The 21,474-nt window shown below is 33.4% G+C and overlaps 1 protein-coding gene across 2 annotated transcripts in view; it reads left to right on the top strand.

Annotated features, from left to right (window-relative positions):
- Positions 1-21,474, top strand: part of fw (CUB and Sushi multiple domains furrowed) — a 358,906-nt gene that overhangs the window by 286,193 nt on the left and 51,239 nt on the right. For both annotated transcript variants that reach the window (XM_081764487.1, XM_081764488.1), the window contains exons 6-8: positions 8,743-8,865; positions 14,655-14,945; positions 20,834-20,983. In XM_081764487.1, the coding sequence (XP_081620613.1) occupies positions 8,743-8,865; positions 14,655-14,945; positions 20,834-20,983 (564 nt within the window). The remainder of the gene's footprint in view (positions 1-8,742; positions 8,866-14,654; positions 14,946-20,833; positions 20,984-21,474) is intronic.

Raw genomic sequence — 21,474 nt, 5'->3', positions numbered from 1 at the left:
TGCGCTTGTTTTGGAACCATGATCGCTTGTAATTCAGTTCTCTTGGGTGTAATGAGGAACGACCTATTTTGTGAATGCTGATCTTACATAATGATCTGTGCAGGAATCCGCTAACTGCAGAGGATTCAAGTCTCCGTGCAGTAGTTAGTAGTAAGGCCTTGTCTTTTACAACCTCGGTATTGTATGTATAAGAACGCAAAACAAAAATTCAAACTCACTTCTTTCGAGTCGGAAATACAAAAACATGAAGCTAATTACACTGTTGATTTTTTAAAGTAACATTTCCTTAGAAAACACAGAGACTTATTCAATATTAATCGCAGTTAAGGGTCTTCACTACAGCGAAATTAAACTACCGCTAATTTTAGAGTATTTCTGTAATATCTTCAAAACAAATAAAAAATATTCGAAAAGCAGAAAGTAGTAAACTAGATAATACGATTTTGCATGTGATACCGTTATCATAACTCATCTATCTGCTTTCGATTTGGAACTGTAGATAGATTTTGCATTTTTTGCGGGTTCTGTAAATAGCGGCATACCAAAATCAGACAGGTGAATTGTGGAAAAATTATCATACGCAAAATCGTATTGTCTAGTTCACTGCGTTTCTGCTTTTCGAATATTATTATTTGTTTTGAAGACATTATAGAAAAATTCTAAAATTAGCGGTAGTTTATTTTCGTTGTAGTGAAGACCCTTAAATGAGAAAATCGGTGCGTAAGGGTTCTGTCTCCTGTATAATTTTTATTCCGAGTTTTTTTTTCTTTTTCTTGAATACGCATTTAGCATTGTGTAATATTACCCCTTCTCCCTTAAATTACAACAGTGAAAAGAAAAAAAAAGAACTATTAGTTTCTAACTTTGTTATATTTTCGTTCCTCCGTCCGTTAAAGTACGGTACGTAACTTTGTTTAGTTAAAAAGTAAAAAATGCTTTGCTTAACGCCTTCCGTCTATTAAAAGCAGGATTCCAGGGAAAAAAAAAGTAAGACGGTTTTCTAATTTTATTTTGGATGAATTTGCTAAATAGAAAGTCAGGAAGTCGGTTATGAATATACAAACAGAGCTGTTTTTTTTTTTTTTTTTTTTTTTTTTTTTAAGTCGTGGAGCGTATTATGCATAGATAATGGCGCTAGTAAAAGAAACGTGAATAAACACTTTTTTGTCTGTTGTTTTTGCACCTTCATTTCTCTTTTTTATTCGGCTTTTTCTTTAAAAAAAATAGAAAGAAAAAAAACAAGAACGAAGGCTAATTTTGGTACAGTGACATTTTGTAAGTTTTGAAAGCTTTCTAAAAACACTCAGTCTATATGCCGTGCAGATCTCACGTTTCTAAATATTCATGAAACTAAACTGAAAGATAGTCTCTGAAGAATACTAAATAATAACACAACTTGAAATATGCACTAGTTATATTAAAATTATTCGGATAATTTTTTAAAGTTGTTATTTCAATGATTGTTTGGATAATTATTGCTACCGCGAATAACTGTTCCAATAATTATCGTTATCCAATTAATTGTTCGAATAATTGTTATTATCCGAATAATTTTACAAAGAATTATCGTTATTCAAATGATTATTCGTTATCTGAATAATTATCGTTATTTTGATAATTGTTCGAATAATTATCGTTATCTGGTTAATGTGTTCATTATATGGATAATTGTTTGAATAATTATACTAATCGGAATAATTGTTCGAATAATTATCGTTTTTCAAATAATTGAATAATTACACTAATCCAAATTATTGTTATCGTTATCTGAATATCGTTATCTGAATAATTGTTCGTTATTCGAATAATTGTTTGAATAATTACGGTTATTCAAATAATTATCGTAATTCGAATAATCGTTTAAATAATTATCGTAATTTGAATAGTTGTCCGGATAATTATCGTTATCCGAATAATCATTCAAATAATTATCGTTATTTGAATAATCGTTCGAATAATTAACGTAATTCAAATAATTGTTCAAATAATTATCGTTTCCGAATAATCGTTCGAATAATTGTCGTAATTCGAATAATTGTTCGAATAGTTATCGTTATCCGAATAATCGTTCCAATAATTATCGTTATTCGAATAATCGTTCGAATAATTATCGTTATTCGAGTAATCGTTCGAATAATCATCATAATTCGAATAATTGTTCGAATAATTATCGTTATCGAATAATTGTTTGATTAATTATACATAATCCAAATAATTGTTCGATAGCTCGAATATTATTTGTTATCTGTATAATTGTTTGAATGCCTATTCATTGTCCGAATAAAGATTTAAAATAACGAATACACAAAAAATCCATTATTCGAATTTTTACTGTCTAAATGCGGTTTGTTTCTATCGTGAATACAGAGAAAATTTGCATACAGTATACAGTACAGTGTTTTTGCTTCGGTATACAGTATATTTGCCTACTTCTTTACAGTGGCTTCAAGCTTAATTTAGTTCTATATTGATGAAAGCATCAACATATGTTGACTCCTTATAAACTGTGTGTCTATAAAGTCCATGAAACATTACGAATTACTACATTTTCCAAGTGAGAAATAGATATATGGTTGAATGCCTATAAAATAGAAGACGCACTAATCAAACTGTTTCCGCCATCATCCCTTAGTGGTAGAGCGCTTGCCTTTGTTGCAAGGTGTCCCTGGTCCGATATACCATGTTAAATTCTTTTGTGGTGGACAACAATGTGTCCGTGGTTTTTCCGAGGTTCTCCCGTTTCTGTCCACATCCTTATTTCATAAATTATTTCATAAACGTTTACTTTCATTAATCTACCATCTTTGTTTCGTGAAATTATTTTAACTCTGTGCTATAGTACGGAAGGTATAACATCGAAAGTTGGCTTCGCGCGAAAAGTTGTAGTGACATTTATGGGGAGTTGCCAGCTTGGTTACTTGTGATTCGCTGAGCGCGGTGATTGGCCAGTGGTAATTGGCTATCCTTTTACCACACCCCCAGTGACGAGCAGGTTCAAGCGCGGGAAGCCAACGACGTTATTCCTTCTGACACTTTAAAATGTTGAAAATACTTGTATAGAGAGAAATCGTGCTAAAACTTTGAAAATACTTGTATACAGAGAGATATCATCTACTAAAACGTTGAAAATATTTGTATATACAGAGATCGTGTGCTAAAACGTTGAAAATACTTGTATACAGAGAGATCATGTGCTAAAACATTGAAAATACTTGTATACAGAGAGATCGTGTGCTGAAAGGTTAAAAAATACTTGTATATAGAAAAAGATCATGTGCTAAAACGTTGAAAGAAGTACTTATATACAGAGAAACCATGTGCTAAAACGTTGAAAAATACGTGTGTACAGAGAGACCATGTGCTAAAACGTTGAAAAATATTTGTATACAGAGAGATCATGTGCTAAAACGTTGAAAAATACTTGTATACAGAGAGATCATGTGCTGAAACGTTGAAAATACTTGTACACAGGTAGATCAATATGGTTACGAACGGGCTTCAGTTTGTCATACGATAGCAGCTACTGAATGTACTGTTCATTACTCGAATTGTTAGACATTTTCTCATAATTGCAGGCTCCATTTCGTTAACGTCGCCTGGAGTCTTGACTTTCAGCTCATTCACGGTTTGACAATTACTTTCTATGCATTAATTATAATGGATTATAATATATGTTGCGTTAACTATAAAATTTGTTTTAAAACTTGTATACATACATAACTACAATGAGAAAAATCCGTTCTCCAGACAGCGGTATATTATACAAATATACGGAATCCTCTTGCTTACTACAGAAATCAGTACGGAGCATACGTTATCCGTATGCTATATAGGCACTACCCTTAGATGTTACATCATGCCATTGCAGGATGTCTGATATTTAACAGACTTCCTTATATTACATACATATACTTATGTTACCTTCGTCAGCTATATGTTATATACGTCCACTTGTATGTGAGATCCTGACCGCCTATATTGTTTCATACGGAAAGTACTTATAGATGGAACACTTATATAGAAAGTATTATAAAATATGTGTTTCCAGTTATACGTTTGCTGTACGTTAACTCCAAAAACTACAGGATTCACACATGTAACTTGTGATTTTACGTACGCCACATACATTTTTTTTCTGTGTATAATGTCAGAAAAATGTAAGAAAAAGTAAAGATCTGATACTGTTTGTAACAAGAATTACAATTACCTATTATGAATAAAACGTAAGTAAAAAAAAATCTGTTATTACTATGTTTTATTCATGATTTAGTCGTCAATTGTTCCTTCCTTCTATTTATTATCAAGAATACAATAAAAGCAGATATAGAATGATTGATAATGTTTTAGAAGCTTCTGTTTCAAACAATATAGCATAAATAATTCCTCATTCTAACTAAATGTTTTATTGAAACTGAAAAAGAAAGTTTAAAAAGAAAATAATTCATTATGATGTGTATTTACAACACTCACCTCGATGTGTTTGTTGTAATTAGAATTTAAATACAGGAATAAATTGTATATTAAAACTCTGTTCGTTCTAACAAATATTTATTGCAATAACGATTACAGTTTATTTATTGTGTTGACTTCCTGTGCGTGAGAAAGATCTTAGTTGTTTATAGGTTTATTCGCAAATTATAAATTATTTATTAAATAGTTTTCTTCAATAACGGTTAAAACATGACATTATTGTCATAAAACTATTAATAAATATGTATTTTATAATGGATCAATACATTCTATAAAATAGAATTAATCAATGTATAAAATAGGATTATAAAATTGAAAGTGACTATGTTTGTGACTCCAAATCTCTTGAACCACCCGACCGATCTCGATTAAATTTTCAACATTGATAAAGTTTGGGCCTGGGAGTGTTTTTATCTATTCATTTTGATAGTGTAACTTAAGGGAGGGGGAGGGGGAGATATAAAAAGTGAATAAAACTTAATAACTCTTGAAACAAACGACCAATCTCGATCAAATTTTCAACATAGATGAGGTTCGTGCCTAGGATTTTTTAAAATCATTTTACTTTGATGGAGCAACGTAGAGGAGGAGGAGGAATGGAGATATACAAAAATCAATGTAAATAAAAATAAGTGACTATACTCGTGAGTTAAAAACTCTTGAACTATTAGATCGATTTGAATGAAATTTTCAACATGGATGAGGTTCGAGCTTGGAAAATTTTCTATTATTTCATTTTCACGGCAGTACTTAGGGAAAGGGAGGGGAGGACGGGAATATATAAAAATGAATTTTTTAAAAACTTAATAACTCTTGAACCACCAGACCGATCTCTATCAAACTTTCAACATAGATAAGATTCGGGCATGGCACAAATTTTATCATTTCAGTTTGACGGTGCAACGTAGGGAGAGACAGGGAGAGATATGTTTATAAAATGAAAATAAAAGTGACTATCTTTATGACTTCATCACTCTTAAACCACCCGACTGATCTCAATCAAATTTTCAACATAGATGAGGTTCGGACCTGATATGGTTTTTATCATATCACTTTGACAGTGTAACTTAGGAGAGGGAAAGGGACGGGGGAGATTTATAAACGATTTACAGGCTCTCAAAATCCTTATTTGTACGTATATGTACGCTAACTTCTTGATGGCCAGCCCCCATTTCAAACAGTAACTTCATTCACTTCTGAATCCAGTAAATGGCAACGTTTCATTTTCATTTAAGATTGGGCGCATAAAGACTGTACAGCCCAAACGGCTTGTCCAATTTAAAACATTCCTTCACTTTAGATTGAAAACATGATAATTGCAGATGGTTTTTCCTCTTGCATTTTTTTTTTTTTTTTTTTTTACCTCTGATAATACAGGGGACTTTTGAGACACCCTTGTATTTATATATAATTCAAAAGCTTCTTATAAACTGAAAATTACTTATGAGGTCACTGGCAAGAGAATGTGATAAAAGGGTGTCGCGATATGAAATAGGTTCAGGAAGTCTGATTTAGACTAATGTCCAATCTAAGAGGACCACAAGGGCAGACCTCAAGAACTATTTGTAGTATGCGGATCACAATTTGAGAAACGTTGGACTATACTACTACTACTACAGATTATTATTATTATTATTATTATTATTATTATTATTATTATTATTATTATTATTATTATTATTATTATTATTATTATTATTATTATTATTATTATTATTATTATTAAGTATTGATAAGTTTGTTTGTTTTTTATTTTATTTTTTAAATTTTAGGTTTGGGTCTAGAAATGTTTGTTCCACGTGTCTCGATCTTCAGTTTCCTCTTTTAACTCCCAATATTTTCTTCTACTTTTCAAATCATCGATCAGTGGTGTTCTTTTTCTTCCTGTTCCTCGCTTTCCTTCCATCTTCTCTTCTATAACGGTGTGAAGAAGACAATTTCTTCGTAAGATGTGTCTAACCCAATTGGCCTTCCTACGATGGTTGCTGGCTAAAAAAACTACTACTACTACTACTACTAATAATAATAATAATAATTATTATTATTATTATTATTATTATTATTATTATTATAATAAAAGAAGAAGAAGAAGAACCTATAGTGTGTCATTGTTTGATTATTTCCTCCACTCACTGAAGAGTCACTAGTTTCTGTTGCACTCGAATGCATCGAAAACCAGAAATAACCCACGCGAGCGTATAATTTCCGTTTCCTGTTAATTGCTTTCGCAGTACCTAATTTACGCTGTTGAACGGATTCTATTGCCCTTTATTAGTTATATCTATATACACTTTAATTTTCCGCAACCAGTATTTGAAAAGTATTTCTTATATATAAAAATGAAACAGGAATTGCTACAGAATGACATCCTTAACTTGAAAAAAAAAAAAAAAAACTTGTTGCAGCAAGTTCAGGAGATGAATTTCCTTCTTGAAGTGTTGAAATTAATGTTTGTTCTTCTTTTATGTGGTTAGTGTACTTACAAGCGTTCACCAACAACAACAATTTAAAAAAAAAATCATGTTCAGTTTCCGTCCCTTTCGCTTTAACATCGATGCAATCATGTCTTATTTTTCCTTGTCTTTTCTTTCTTTCTTTCTTTTTATCTAGATATCTTCGTTACTTCTCTTCTTTCATTACTCTTCTTCTCGTTTTCTGTTATTATTTTCCCGCAGGAAATCTGCTACTTTCTTGACCAGAAAACGTTAAGATCTCAACGCCACAGAGTGATGAATAACTACCTTGATCTTTGGTTTTCAAACCATTGATTTATATGAAGAAAGGGCTTTTTTTCTCTCTCTCTCTCTTTCTTTCTTTCCTAATGGAGAAAGTTTGTAGTGGTTTAATTCCTTTTTTAGATTCAGGCACGCTCACAGAACTTTTTCCTAGGGGGCGAAAATAGACCGACTCACAGGGGCGGTCCCACACGGGTTGTCCACCGAGTCCGACCTCCCGAAAAAGTTCGTAACTTGACATACATGTGTATACCTTCTTTTTTAAAAAAAAAATAAAAAATAAAAAACCGACTTATTTAGCAGAGAAATTACTAATGTAACGTATTGATTTGATTTTACATTTCCTCTGTACTATTTCCTTTCTTATAAAAATAATCTAGTTCTATCACTTAAAAAAAAAAATACTAGCTGAACTTGTGCTCTCTACACAGCGCATCATTCACATATGAGCATCAATTTCCTTGTCGTCTGTTACAACATCAGTAAATGTCCCTTTACAGACACAAGTGAATCATAAAGGGAAGATTTTTTTTTTTCGAATTATTTTTTCAATATCTCTCACTGTTTGCAAGATTTGTGCCTACTTCCGGTTGGAGTTCCTAATTCATGTATGATCAGTGTTTTCTTTCTTCTTGCATGCAGTATGTAATAAGCAAATACATTACACACACAATTACGTCAGTGATATATGGTGGTCATTGGGCAAAACACACCAAACAACAAAGATTCATCTTATACTGGAGAAATGGTTATCCTTCGTTTTTCAGTATCGTTTGACCATGTAACAAACACCGGAGAGATGTACAACACCTGTATACAAATGTGTGGTGTTGGTATGTATAACTCGTAGGATATGATGTTTTTTAAAATTTCAATACTTTAAGTGTACTCCTAAAAAAAATGTAATAAAGAAATAACGGGCATTTTTTAAATATTCAATTAGAACTGAACAATATACACAAAATTTGCAATCGATCAGTGAAAACAGCATCTTTCTAGAGGATGTGGTTTCGGAGATATCATTGTCAAAAAAAAATTGGTCACAAACATATAAAAGTCCACAGACATATAAACTTTTCTTCACCTCAAACATATAAAGCTTAAGATATACAGTACTTAACAATTACTTATCGTCTTTCTGGGTGTAGAATAATACCATTTCAATACTACATAGACGTAGTCTTGTAGTGTTGGATCTCCCCTCCTTCACGCCCCAAAAATATTGAACCCTTCTAACAAAAACTTCTGGATGTGCGCCTATCAACACAAGCGCAATCACCAATATACATACACCTTGACGTACGCTTGCACAAAATATTTCATATACAAACAAAAATTGTTTACGCTCATTACATACTATAACTTTATTAATTACAGTAAATATACTATAATATATATATATATATGGCACGTATTTCGAAGAACTGAAAAATCTTTGTACCGGTACATCACTCAAACTATGTTAAAGATATGTAAACTAGATGTAAAAAATGTATTCTACAAGTATTTTCAATGTCTTGTTTTCTCTTTATTTCAGAGGAAGGTACAACAAAGACATTCACTTGTGCTCGAACGTTGGTGGGGCAGCATGTGTTTTTGCAAATGGTTGGAGTTGAGGGATCCCTCTCACTGTGCGAAGTTGAGGTCTTTACAACAGATGGTAAGTGACGAGTTATGAATTGTATTTGACAAGACTTAGGCTAGTTTTAGACGGAAGCATTTATCGTAGCACTTCTCGTACTAAAAATCATATCATCGATATCCTACCGTGTAAAGTAGCAAATGGTATAGAATTTCCCATGCTATGGCATATCCTATGGCATTTCTTGTCGATAGAACCTGCTCTATTTCGTAGCATTTTTCCTAGCATTTCTGGTGCGATTGCAGCGCCGTGGTGTGTTAAAAGGAAGCGAAAGATGTTGTGCCAAATATACATGCTCTTTGTTTTGTGTGGGAAATTGAATTGTAGTAAAGAAAAATAAGTTGGAGTTGGCATGCTAATGCTGATTGAAAAGTATCAGGAGCATCCTTGTTTGTACAAAGTTAAAAGCCCTTTGTGTCATAATAAGCTTATGCGACAAACGGCTTTAGAAGAAATAGCGACTGAAATCTGTGTTTTTAATTTCGAAGCCATAATTGCGCTCTTCTCCAGTGATTAGTTTGCTACGTCAAGACAAGAGGCTTATCAAAATGCTACCGTGTAAAAGAGCACCATATGCTTTTGACGCCATAGAATATTATACGAGAGTTTTGACAGCATATCTACTACGAGAAATGCTCCGGGTCCCCAGGCTTACGAAACTGTATTAAATTTCTTAAGATTTTCTTAATAGAAATAAAAAATACCAAACGTAATATAGTAACTACGGAGATGAGTCCCCCTAGAAAATTTTCATTGGGCGCCCATGGGGTCAGGCCCCCTACCCCCTCTGTGCATCACTGATTAATTCTCACCACCATACAATACAACAAGTAGAATTATGCTTTCTTTAAAGATTTGTACTTTTGATATCTTAGATTAAATGTTTTAATGTGAAGAATTGCGCTTTTAAATATCTATACTTTGAGTTTCTTCTATGAGATACTTTGTATGGAGGGTAAGAATTACATTTCTAAAAAATATATATTCCTAATTTTTTCGATAAAATATTTTGTATGCAGAATGAGGCTTATGATTCTAAAGATTTTTCAAATTCAAGTGTTTCGGTGTAAACGTGTGCCTTGACAATGTTTAATTGCGTTTATGTCATTGATAATATTGAAAAGGAATAGAGCTTCAGAGTTTAAAGGCTGTATCTAGAAGATACAGTCATTGGGAGACAGACACTCTAGACAACTAAAATTTACTACAGAACAAAGTAGTGTTTTAAGCCGGTTGCAAGTCTCTCCACTATGTCTTGTGGAAATCTCCTACTTTGGTAACTCCTAGTTGTATGTTTAATACCTACTTAAACAGTAATTTAACTTAAACAGTTTAACAGTAATTATCGCATGCTATGTACAGGGTGTCTATTGGTCACGGAAGTCAGGAATGTCACGGAAAACAGTCATGAAAGTCAAGAAAAAAGTCACGAAATTTAGTTTTTGGATCACGATTTTTTTGTTATCTGTACTAATATAAGTACAGACTGGAAAATTTTGTTCAATAAAACATCAAAATTTACCACCGACATTGTCTATAGTCGGCTTTAGACACTACCAAATCGCTAACAAAACATGCTTCTATCGCATGCATGAAAATTCGGCCTAATTCGTACCCAAATTCCCTCTTGAGAATGTTACGATATGTTATGGTTTGGTAAAGAAAAGGTCACGAAAAAGTCACGAAATTTCATTTTGGAATTTTAGTAGACAACCTGTTGTATTTAATGTTATGCTAACTAATTACTTATAGCATACACCTAACATTGGAATAACAAACAACACTTACAAGGGTTGTTCATTTAATTCTCAGATTGCCAAAAGTATTGTACTTCGGAATCCTCATAGCAGGTATATGTGGCAACATCTTTTGATGATACCACAGCGTTATCACTCACATGAGCCCAGGCAACGTTAAGTGAGACGTGATTGCGCGCAGTGTGTCGAATTGTGAAATGAATGATTGAAAGAACAGCAAACTCATGTAAACTTAGGAAAAGGCTGAAGAGAAGTGGGCCATTCCATCGTCACGGGCAGGACATTTACACTACATTTTTGATGCTTTAAAGTTGTATATTTCTAAAAGTACAACATAAATTCTGCTAATTGTATGATATATGAGCAGTACGGACTTAGGAGTATATGTAGCTGATGTTTTCAGTATTTTTTTCTGTTTAGAGTAGAAAATATTAATTCCTAAACGTCTGTCACGGGTGGGGACAGAAAAGAGAAGTGACTTTCGACACACCAAGTGAATGTTACAAAACTCTGTGAATTCTTAGCGTAAAATGTTTTTATTTAAATGGAAATGTATAAATGATTAAATTTTTTAACAAACTTCACATAATAGAAATTTGCCAAATATTTATTTAATGCGTAAACTAAATTTTACTGTGTCACGGGCAGGACACCGTGTGAATCAACACACAACATCTCAATAAGAATGATTTCAAAAATGAAATAAAATAGAAAATAAGTTAATTTCTGCTGTTCTGTTATAGCATTTTACACAAATAATTATATTTACTTTACTTGAGGCTCGCTTTTATCACTTAAAAGTAATAATATGCCGTACACTTATTTTTCACCACCTACACTTTAGGAAATGGTTTTATTTGCCCATTTGCACCCACCTTGTAGGGAAATTCGTACAAAACACTGTCTAACAGTATATAAAATAGGTGCTGGTAATCAGTACCCGTGCCATGGAAAATCAGCGCCCGGGGCGTGAGTATACGACAAGTCGCGACAGCGCCCGCGTAAATATGAGTGAGGTCGACAGACCAGCCGCAAAGCGTCACTATGGTTGGCGCGACGCGTAAGAAAATTTTTAAAAATATACCCTGCTTTTCCTTGATTTTGAGCACTTTTTAATAGTTTTCCTTCCATTATATATATATATATATATATATATATATATATATATATATTGCGCCCCCTTACTTTGACGCCCGGGGCCGTAATCACGCTCGCCCCTCCTCCAACCCCGGCACAGCACTGCTGGTATCAAAGGTATTATTTGATCGAAATGCACGTAAGACATCTTCAACAGTCTTGAAAATTTTACCGCAATCGCTTACGGTTTTCATACGAATTTCCTTGACTTCTTTGTCCTCTTCCACTGGGCTATGTGCGATAGTTGCATGTCTATGTTTTCTTTTTCTGTCCACTAGAGAAAAATTCCATCAACAAAAATGTTTCTCGTGTTATATCTTCAACAGCTGGTCTAACACAAGCCTTGTTAACATGCAAACCTAAGTCGTCGCTCAGGATAGCTTCATGGCTTTCGGAATCATCATTTTCAGAATCAGAATAAAAGTCTGTTAGAAATTTAAAGATTTTATAGGGATGAAGCTCTAATTTAAAAGTTCGACGAACTACCAAATTTTCGCTGTCAAATTGCAGGAAAAATTGTTTTGATTGGGGACATTCAATTGACAAGAGCATTTTCCCGTCTTTTATTCAAAACGTCTTTTTTTTTTTTTTTTTCAATTTCTGCTTATGATAGTAGTAAAACAGATATATATTGAAACGAATAGTTTAAAGCTGCTACGAAATCAGCAGCACATTCTACAATTACTTTCTTTTGTTTCACAAAGTTCCATACTGGCCGTTTTGTACGTACTCCAATCCCATCTACTGCTCCCTTGAAACGAACAGAAAGGTGACGCTAATGATAATGTTTATATGACACTTATTTTAAGCTAAACATCATACTGACAGTAACAGATAATCCTCTTTTTAAGTAAATAATGTTCATGCTTAGAAAACTTTATTTTAGTACACATGGAATAATTTTCTATCGTGAATAACCAATGTATACAAACTATCCCAACAGTGGCATGCCCATTGTCACGGGCAGGACAAGTTTTCAAATTGAAATAAATCGAAATATATTGTTAGCATTAGTCCAAAATTTGGTAAATGTGAAGTACACGTGAAAATTGTTACTTCTACTAAGTATGAACCACCTTCACAAATTTAGTAATTCAGTACAATAACTTTTGGTAGTTTTCTGTCACGGGCAGGACACTCAAGTTGACGTTTGTATCTTTAATGATATTATAAACAATTTTTATCCTGTAAACACAATTTCAACTGCAGCTTGTAGCAAAAAGAAGCATCTTGGATAGCTCGAAGTTACTTCAGCCAAACATGCACAACATACCGTAAAATGTTGCCGATAACAAGAATAAAAAAATTCCTCGCAGCTGACATGTTACAAATTCACAACTCAGACTTAAAATTTTACGTGAATTCTAAGTATAAATAAGTTTTTCTTTGTGAAAAAGTAAATTTTGTTTTATTTACTTCATATATACGTAAAAATACATTGGTTTTGACAGTTTTCGAAAATTTGGGTTCAGGCTCACTTTCGCGTGGAATGGCCCAAGTATTGAATGTTGCAAGTAACATTCGGTGATGCGCCAATGAGTCACGCAATGACCTTTCAGTGGTTTACCCCTTTTAAAGCCGAAAGAATGTGTCGTGAATAATGATCCCCATCGTAGCCACTCGTCTGGGAATTGGAATAAGGACAAAAAATGCCGAAGTCAATGCACTTATCAGATGCGATCGTTGACTGTGAAATGCCGCTGGAGTTAAACAATTATATCAGTTCATGTTACCAAATCGTACAGGAAGACGTAGGAGTGGAGCACGTATTGACGTAATTCGTACCGAGGATCCTCACACAGAACCAGATTGACACTCCCGTAACAATTTGCAAGGAACTGAAGGAACGTTCGACATTCCTATCCTAGACAATATAATCCAGGAATGAATCATGGATTGATAGTATAACTCCGAAACTAAGGTAATGTCGTCCCAATGGAAGTCACCTGGAAACCCAAGACCCCAAAATGCCAGACAAGTCTGATCTTGGATGAAAATGCTACTGATTTTTTTCTTTTGATGTTCGAGATTCTGCATCACGAATTTGTTCCACGTGGTCAAACAGCCAATAAAGAAATCTACATATACGTATTACACCGGTTACACAATTCCATTTGCCGGAAACGGCCGGACAAATAGCCATATGGACAGTGGCGTTTACTCTATGACAATGCTCCATATCACACTTCAGAATGGTGACCGACTTCTTGGTTGGAATTATCATTCTTGTCGTGCACCATCTTCCCTACTCGCCATATTTAGTTCCGTGTGACTTTTTCGTGTTTTCTGCACTAAAGTTCACTTAAAAAGGGAAACGATTTTACAGAATTCACGACAACATGACAAGGAGATTTTGGCGCGTTTAACGACAAGCGTTCCAAGACTACTTACAGTGATAAAGTCAACATTGGAAGAGGCACTAAAGTACTTTGAAAGAAGTAAACACGATTACGTCGTTTCTTTAATTTTTTCAGCATCAGTTCATGAATTAAATGAACAGCCCTTGTACGTATGCATTATCAAATATTAAAATGTGGTATGTGGTTAGAAATGTTCTATTGTTAACATGCTACCCTATATAAGTTACGGTAAACGTGTACAGCTTTTCAAGATATGTCTCTAACACGAGGAATATGATAGGGTTCTAGGAAGGAAGTCTTTCGAAAAAAGACCTGTGGGTAGAGCAAGAAGAAGATGGATGTATATCAGGGTTTTGAATGACATCAGGGAAATGAATGACATCAAGCATAGATTTGTCTGGCACAAACCAGAATCCAATGGCGATCCTGTAGATCTTCAGATTTATAAAGCAATAGAACTAATTATGTGTTATTTTCTGTCCAAATAATATGATTTTTAGTACAACACAATTCAAAGCAAATTTTCTTATGTGGATGTTTATTTATTTTCCAGAATTCTCCAATGACCGCTGTGCACCTTCTGGACAACTTGACGACGCAGAACTTGCAGCATTCGACAGAAGTTGTTATGAATTCCAGGTGGGTCGTGGCGGTTCGTTTGAAGACGCTCGAAAGCATTGCAAAAGCCGAGGGGGTGATGTAGTCCATAGTTTCCATGGTCCTACGTCAACTTTTATACTCGCAGAACTAGAGCGTTTGAAACCAAATCTAAAGACTCAACTGGTGTGGATAGGTGCTCAAAGGGATCCTGGGTTTACCTCAAGAACATGGAGATGGGTCGATGGTAAGTAACTTTCTTGATCGGTTATTGAAATAGTAATTTATACATTCGTTTACAGTAATAATGTATGTCTTAGTCGATATGTACACGTGTTGATCAATTCAGAAGAAGTGTGCTGTTTCAGCAGCTGTCTAACTAAGGAATTGAAGCTATTATTTGCAGGGCTCGGGGGGAAAACACGATAACTGACAAAATCATGTTTCGAGATAATGAGTAAATATATTTTGCTATTTACCGTAATTTACTTGCAGGAAATCGGAAGAGGAAAGACTTTCAACGCTTATTACTCTGCCATCTATTGGAGAATTGACGCGTCGACTGTTCTTATGATGAGGAACACAGAGATCTAAAAAAAATTTCAAAATACCGAAAATGTCAGTTATCGTGTCCCCCACCCCCCACCCCCGAGCCCTTCATTTATATATTTTTGAAATTTTGTAGTAAACTCATGATATATCTATCAGTCTTGGTTCTGGCTGTCCCCTCCCCTAGTATTTACCTTCTAGATCTACCACTGGTGATCAAATAGTTTGCCAAGAATACGAACCTCTGAAGTTAGGGACATATAAAACTCGGCATCACGTTGACCTTATATTCAAAATAAGCGAACACATGTATCAGCGTTTTCGAAAATCCGCTTCTAGATGGTAAAGGGAGGGGAAAGGGTAATTTCTATAAAATTCTATTTTTGTTTATAAAGATTTTGCTTAATGGTTCCCGTAAATTAGATAAATCTATTTTAATTAAATTTCTGAATATAGCATTTGAGTCGAACTGTTTTTTATCATTTTACTTTGATTGGTATATGTACCCTAACAAGGGAAAAAGAGAAGCCACATTGTTTTAAAGAATAGAATATCTCGAGCTCCTAAAGGTAGAGAAAATGAAGTTCGGCATATAGACTTCTCATTAAAAATAATTGAACGAGTGTCCTAGCGTTTTCGGAAATTCCCCTTCTAAAGGGGAAAATAAGGGAGCAATCTCTATAATCTGTTTCTATTTCCGAATTTGTGTTCATAAAAATTTGCTTAAAGATTTGCATGAATTGGGTGAATTTATCGGTTGAGAGTGTAAGAAAGTGATCTAACTCAGGCTTGACATTGTGAAAAGTTATTTAATGACTGGGATTCATTTAGATATCACACAAATAACTGGATATCAAGACTTGCATTACAAAACTTGTTTTTACCATAGTTTTTGTTTCTTCACGTTTTAATTTTCATTTAATTGATCATTGATTGCTGTACTATTAAAAAGAGGAATTTCCCCATATTTTTAGTAAAATTGCATAATATTTTTTTAATATTTTTAATAATAGCTCTTAGATTGTCATTTACCACCGGGATTTAATATCAACTATTCGAGCTCCTCTGTGTACAAAAAATAAATACGATAGATGGTACTGGTTGGTTGTTATGGTAACTTTTCGATTCAGTTTTGCAAGAAAACTACGGTAGTTTGTGCTTGTTATTAACGAGACTTCAATGAAATTTGAATTGTAAATCTCCAGCAAATTATATGATAGAAAGCACTGATTGAAGTTTTTCTAAGAAAAAAAGAAATCAAAATCCAGGAAATATTTTTCCACGTTAAATAATCTATTTCCTAGTTAAGAACTCCTCAATCGGCTAAGTTTTCAAATCTTTGGAACACGGAAAGCGACTTTCGTTATGTGTAAAACCACAATCTATGTACTAGTGTAGCCATACGTCTCGATTAATCGGTATTGCCAGGTTTCGAGAACACAAAATATTGTCCCAGTTTTTGAAAAGCATATTTTGGCAAATGTTTTCTCAGTAGAAAGCACCGTAATTAAGTTGAATTGTAATACAATTATACATTCATTATATAACACTGATTTATTATGTTTCGAACCATACAATAAACATAGTTTTGTTTCTATTTTCAGTTGTACCATAATTTTTTTATTCCAAAATAACTATTCCTCCAACCGTTGTTTATTATTATTATTATTATTATTATTATTACATTTTTATTTTTTAAATGTCCCACTTTAAGTTGTTGAAATTATGGTCATCCTACTCAGAACTGTCAAAGGTCATTAAACTCAAAACAAACATACACTTATGACCATAACCTCTTTCCACTCTTCTTTCTTCCTTTCTGTAAGGAACGATTCCACGATTAAAATATTACTGCGCATCTGATATTCATGGTTTTGTAATAATTCCGATACTTTTGCTTTCTGTGCGTGTTGATATTCATTTTTTCTTTCTTCTTTTAAAAAATCTTCTTTCCGCCCGTTGTTGTAACCACTGTTAGTTATGCATAATGACTGGACAAGACGTTCTTCCGGTGATATCGCGTTTGACCCTGAAGTGTTTAGAATTACATAAAAAACGATATCAGTTCACATGAGAAAGCCTAAGATATATGAGTTAAGGCAAAAGCATGTCACGTATACATTGTATTTGACCTTGGACGTTTTCTTTATTGCATTCAAGCAAGCACTTTCTGTCTTATTATACTGCACATCTTTAAAACATTTAATTAATGATAAACATCATTCATTATGCTTTAGACATTTCATAAAGTTTTGTGGTTCAGCCTGAACGGTACTACACATTTTTGGCGGTCCTACCCGATAAATGATAGGTTCAGACCGTATTTGTTCTGTTTTCAACTGTACTGCATGCACTGGACATCTCACTCAATTGGCGCTAATTCATTTTTTTAAAAAATGAAAAAATAAAAAAGAAAGTTCTGCTAGTAGCGTATTTTCCGGGTAACCGAGGATACCAGCGATGGTCCTGCTACATTAAAGAAGAAAGTTAATATAACACGTATAAATTAATTTAAAATAATAAGTTTACAACTTATCTTCTTTTCGTGGTACAAAAATCAGTACAACAATGGATTTCAGGTCAAATAGCAAATTCAACATACATATTTCATGAGCACATTGATGAATGAAAAACTACTATTGATTTTTTGAGCACGAGAAAAATATTTCATGAGATAACCGGGCAAATTCCGTAACTTCATTCATTAACACAACGCAAAATTTGCGAATTAGTTGCGCTAATTGACATAGCAATTATAATGACTTTCTGCATTTTTTGCGTTGCATTGCTATATACAGAATTTTGTGAAGACTGGTACGGAATGACAACCAGCATCAGTAACAGAGGGAACTTTTAAGGGAAGTGGCATTGGTACAAATTAGCATTTTATGAATGGAATCCACGACGAGTTAACTGCAAAGAGATATGATGGCATTTCACTTACGGTGGAAAACATTAATGGGCTGAAACTACAGTTCAATCAAAACACACCAATCACTAAATGTTCACTGACATGCATATTTTGTATATTATTATTATTATTATTATTATTATTATTATTATTATTATTATTATTATTATTATTATTATTATTATTATTATTATTATTATTATTATTATTATTATTATACAAGATTAGTGGTAGCCCATGCCTTAAAACCAGTATATGTCGCTTTGTTCTGCCTGAGCAATGCTGTGTAGCTTTTCAAAGTAAAGTATGCAGCATTGTCCTATGCTATTTATATTCAACCTTTTAACTATCTCAATACTACGTTTCTCTGCCCCTATATTTTACAAAGCTTTCTCAGTTTTTTTTTTCTAGTCAATTTTCTTGGTTCTTGTTCATACACTCATTTCAAAAATTCCATGTTATTTTCCAACACCTAACTGGAATACTAATGTTTGTGCTTCGTACGAAAGTAATATTAAATTATTTTTTTTCTTAGAGCTTTGATCAGGATACAAAAAAAAAAAAAACTTTTTATCTTGCTTCTGTTAACATTTCTATTCTACTTTTATTCGTCATTCACACTCTAGTATATCATCATTAATAATGAATAGTATTATATATGGACAAAATATTATAGGGAAATCAAAATTTTCACATTTGTATTAGACACATATATTTTTAAAATTTTTCACTCGTAGCATCCTTTGCCAGGTATATACACATGACCTAGAAATATTCTATCAATTTTTTGTAAAGTACATACATATTTCATAGAGTGTTTCTTGAATTCCTAGACAGCTTCAAACATATTACTTAGTCCATTCTCTGAGTATGTTGGCACACAGACATATTTTCACGAATGTGTCCTTGGATTCTTGACGAACACAAATGTGATATATACAGGGTGTTACAAAAAATGTGTCACAAAACTTTGGGAACAGATTTCTCACATCAAAATAAGGAAAAAAGTTCATATGGACCTGTGCTCAAAAGTGAATAGTTTCGGAGTTATAGAGTACCGAAAACGTGAAACAAGTGAATTTTAGAAGTTCATATCTCTACTATTATAGGACCTTTCGTTGTCGGGTTAAGACATCACTGAGGAACGTACGTGAAATATTCAACTATCCATATTTAAGAATGCTCCTGTAGTTGTACACCAATTTTTAGAGAAGCAGGTGAAGAGTGATCAAGTACTCCCAAAAAGCCTCTCTAAAAATTATTGTACAAGTACCGGAGGGTCAGAAGGATGGATTTGGATAGTTCACATACTCGTTCCTCAGTGATGTCTTGATCCGACTACGATCGATCCTATAGTAGTGGAACTATGGACCTTTAAATCTCATTTTTTCACATTTTCGACCCCTATAACTGCGAAACTATGCACTTCCGACCACATGTCTATATGAACATTTTTTATTATTTTGATATGAGAAATCTATTCCCAAAATATTGTGACAAACTTCTGTAACACCCTGTATATTTCTTCGAATTTATTGTCTTGACATTCATCTACCTTAGAATATTCCTTGCATTTATCGACGATATATTTCCTAGATTATTAACTAAATTTCTTGGTGAAAATACATATCCTAGGATTTTACGGGAACTTTTTGCTGAAAAGACGTCTTTTCTAAGGTATTACCGAAACCTTTTGGTGAAAAGACGTACCGAAAAAACCAAGGATGTTATAAAATAGAGGATCTGCCCATACGTATCTTCATCATAAGAACTCAATGAAGCCAAAAAAAAAAAAAACCGAGCATCGTCTGAGCCGGCACGTCTGATTGGCTACTCTCGTATCCGCGATGATTGTTGGCTCGAAACATTGCGATTTTAGTGGCGCGGAGTGGGCAGATTAGGTGTGGCGAAGCTGTGACGTATGGCTTCACGATTTTGTTGTATGGGCAGATCCTCTATTTTATAACATCCTTGGAAAAACAGACATTTTCTTGAATATTACCCGAAATCTTACATAGAAGTACCTGCTACGAATATCTATAGATATTCTGCAAATATACGAGATTTTTCGTACTAATACTTGTAAAGATTATACACAGGGTTTGAGTTAAGTTGAGTTGATTTTGAGTTTAACGTCCCTTTCAGCAACGAGACTATATGAGACGGGACTTACTGATTAACGTGGAATCCGAACCACATTGAGCTCCCTCCGGGAAATACACAGGTTTTATAATATCTGAAACAACAGTCTGCTTCTTAGTGTAAAACGTGATCAACATATTCGTTCCTATTCTCAAACGCCTCCTCAAAAGGCTCAGAGGAGCTGTTACAGTGATTATTGTTTCTCGAAGATGATTCAGGTTAAGGTCAGGTGACTGTGATGTCCATTACACAAGCCCGCTTCTCCTAATTCAACATCAATTAGAATTCAATATCGCCATTTGTCCCAGATTCTGTATTTGTAATTGGTTTGAAAAGAGATTTACAAATACAACAACTTCACAGTTAAAATTAAGGGTAGATGTCATGTTATTTCCTAAAATTGTGCTAAAACGTACTCCATAAGAACTTACTGGAATAAATCTAGCTATGTATTATTATTAGTATTAGTAGAAATACTGGTAAAATTGTTATTATTTATTAATATATACTTATAATTTATGTTTTCATTGTAGGTGAAATAGTAGGGAAACCAGCGTGGGGAAAGGACCAACCAAATAATTATAATGGAGAACAAAACTGTGTTGTATTGGACGGTGGGAGAAACTGGCTCTGGAATGACGTTGGTTGTAACCTCGACTACCTACACTGGATTTGTCAGTACAGTAAGTTTTACCCACATAATTATGAGAAAATATCTTGGGTCCGTTTGGATTGTTATAATTAAACATCGTATTCTATCTTTGCTTTAATTGCTATCCTCGCAGGTTTAATTTTTTTATTTTTATTTTTATTTTTTTAAAAATCAAAAGGCTCATGCTTTTGAATAAGAAGCAGCTTCATGTGGGTGAACTGCTTTTCTGTTATCCATTTCTACTTACGACACAAGTTCAATGACTCACTGTATAAAGTAATAAACGTAGGATGAACAACTTTATGTGAAGCTATCAAGTAATGTCAAAAAGCCCTAGATTATATTAATAATTCTGATTTCAGCAGAGTACAACATACACATATATCCAAATATACGTACATGAAGTATTAAATTAGTAGAAATTTCTAATGAGGCTAAAACATAAACAACATAAACATAACATTTTCATCTACACAATCACCTCACGCAATATAATAACTAACACTCACCTATAATGTGCTC

Source organism: Thermobia domestica, chromosome 7, assembly GCF_964235325.1.
Source record: "Thermobia domestica chromosome 7, izTheDome1.hap1.1, whole genome shotgun sequence".
In the NCBI taxonomy this organism is placed as follows: Eukaryota; Metazoa; Arthropoda; class Insecta; order Zygentoma; family Lepismatidae; genus Thermobia; species Thermobia domestica.
Note: the sequence above shows the minus strand (reverse complement) of the source record. Positions and strands in the feature narration are given on the sequence as shown.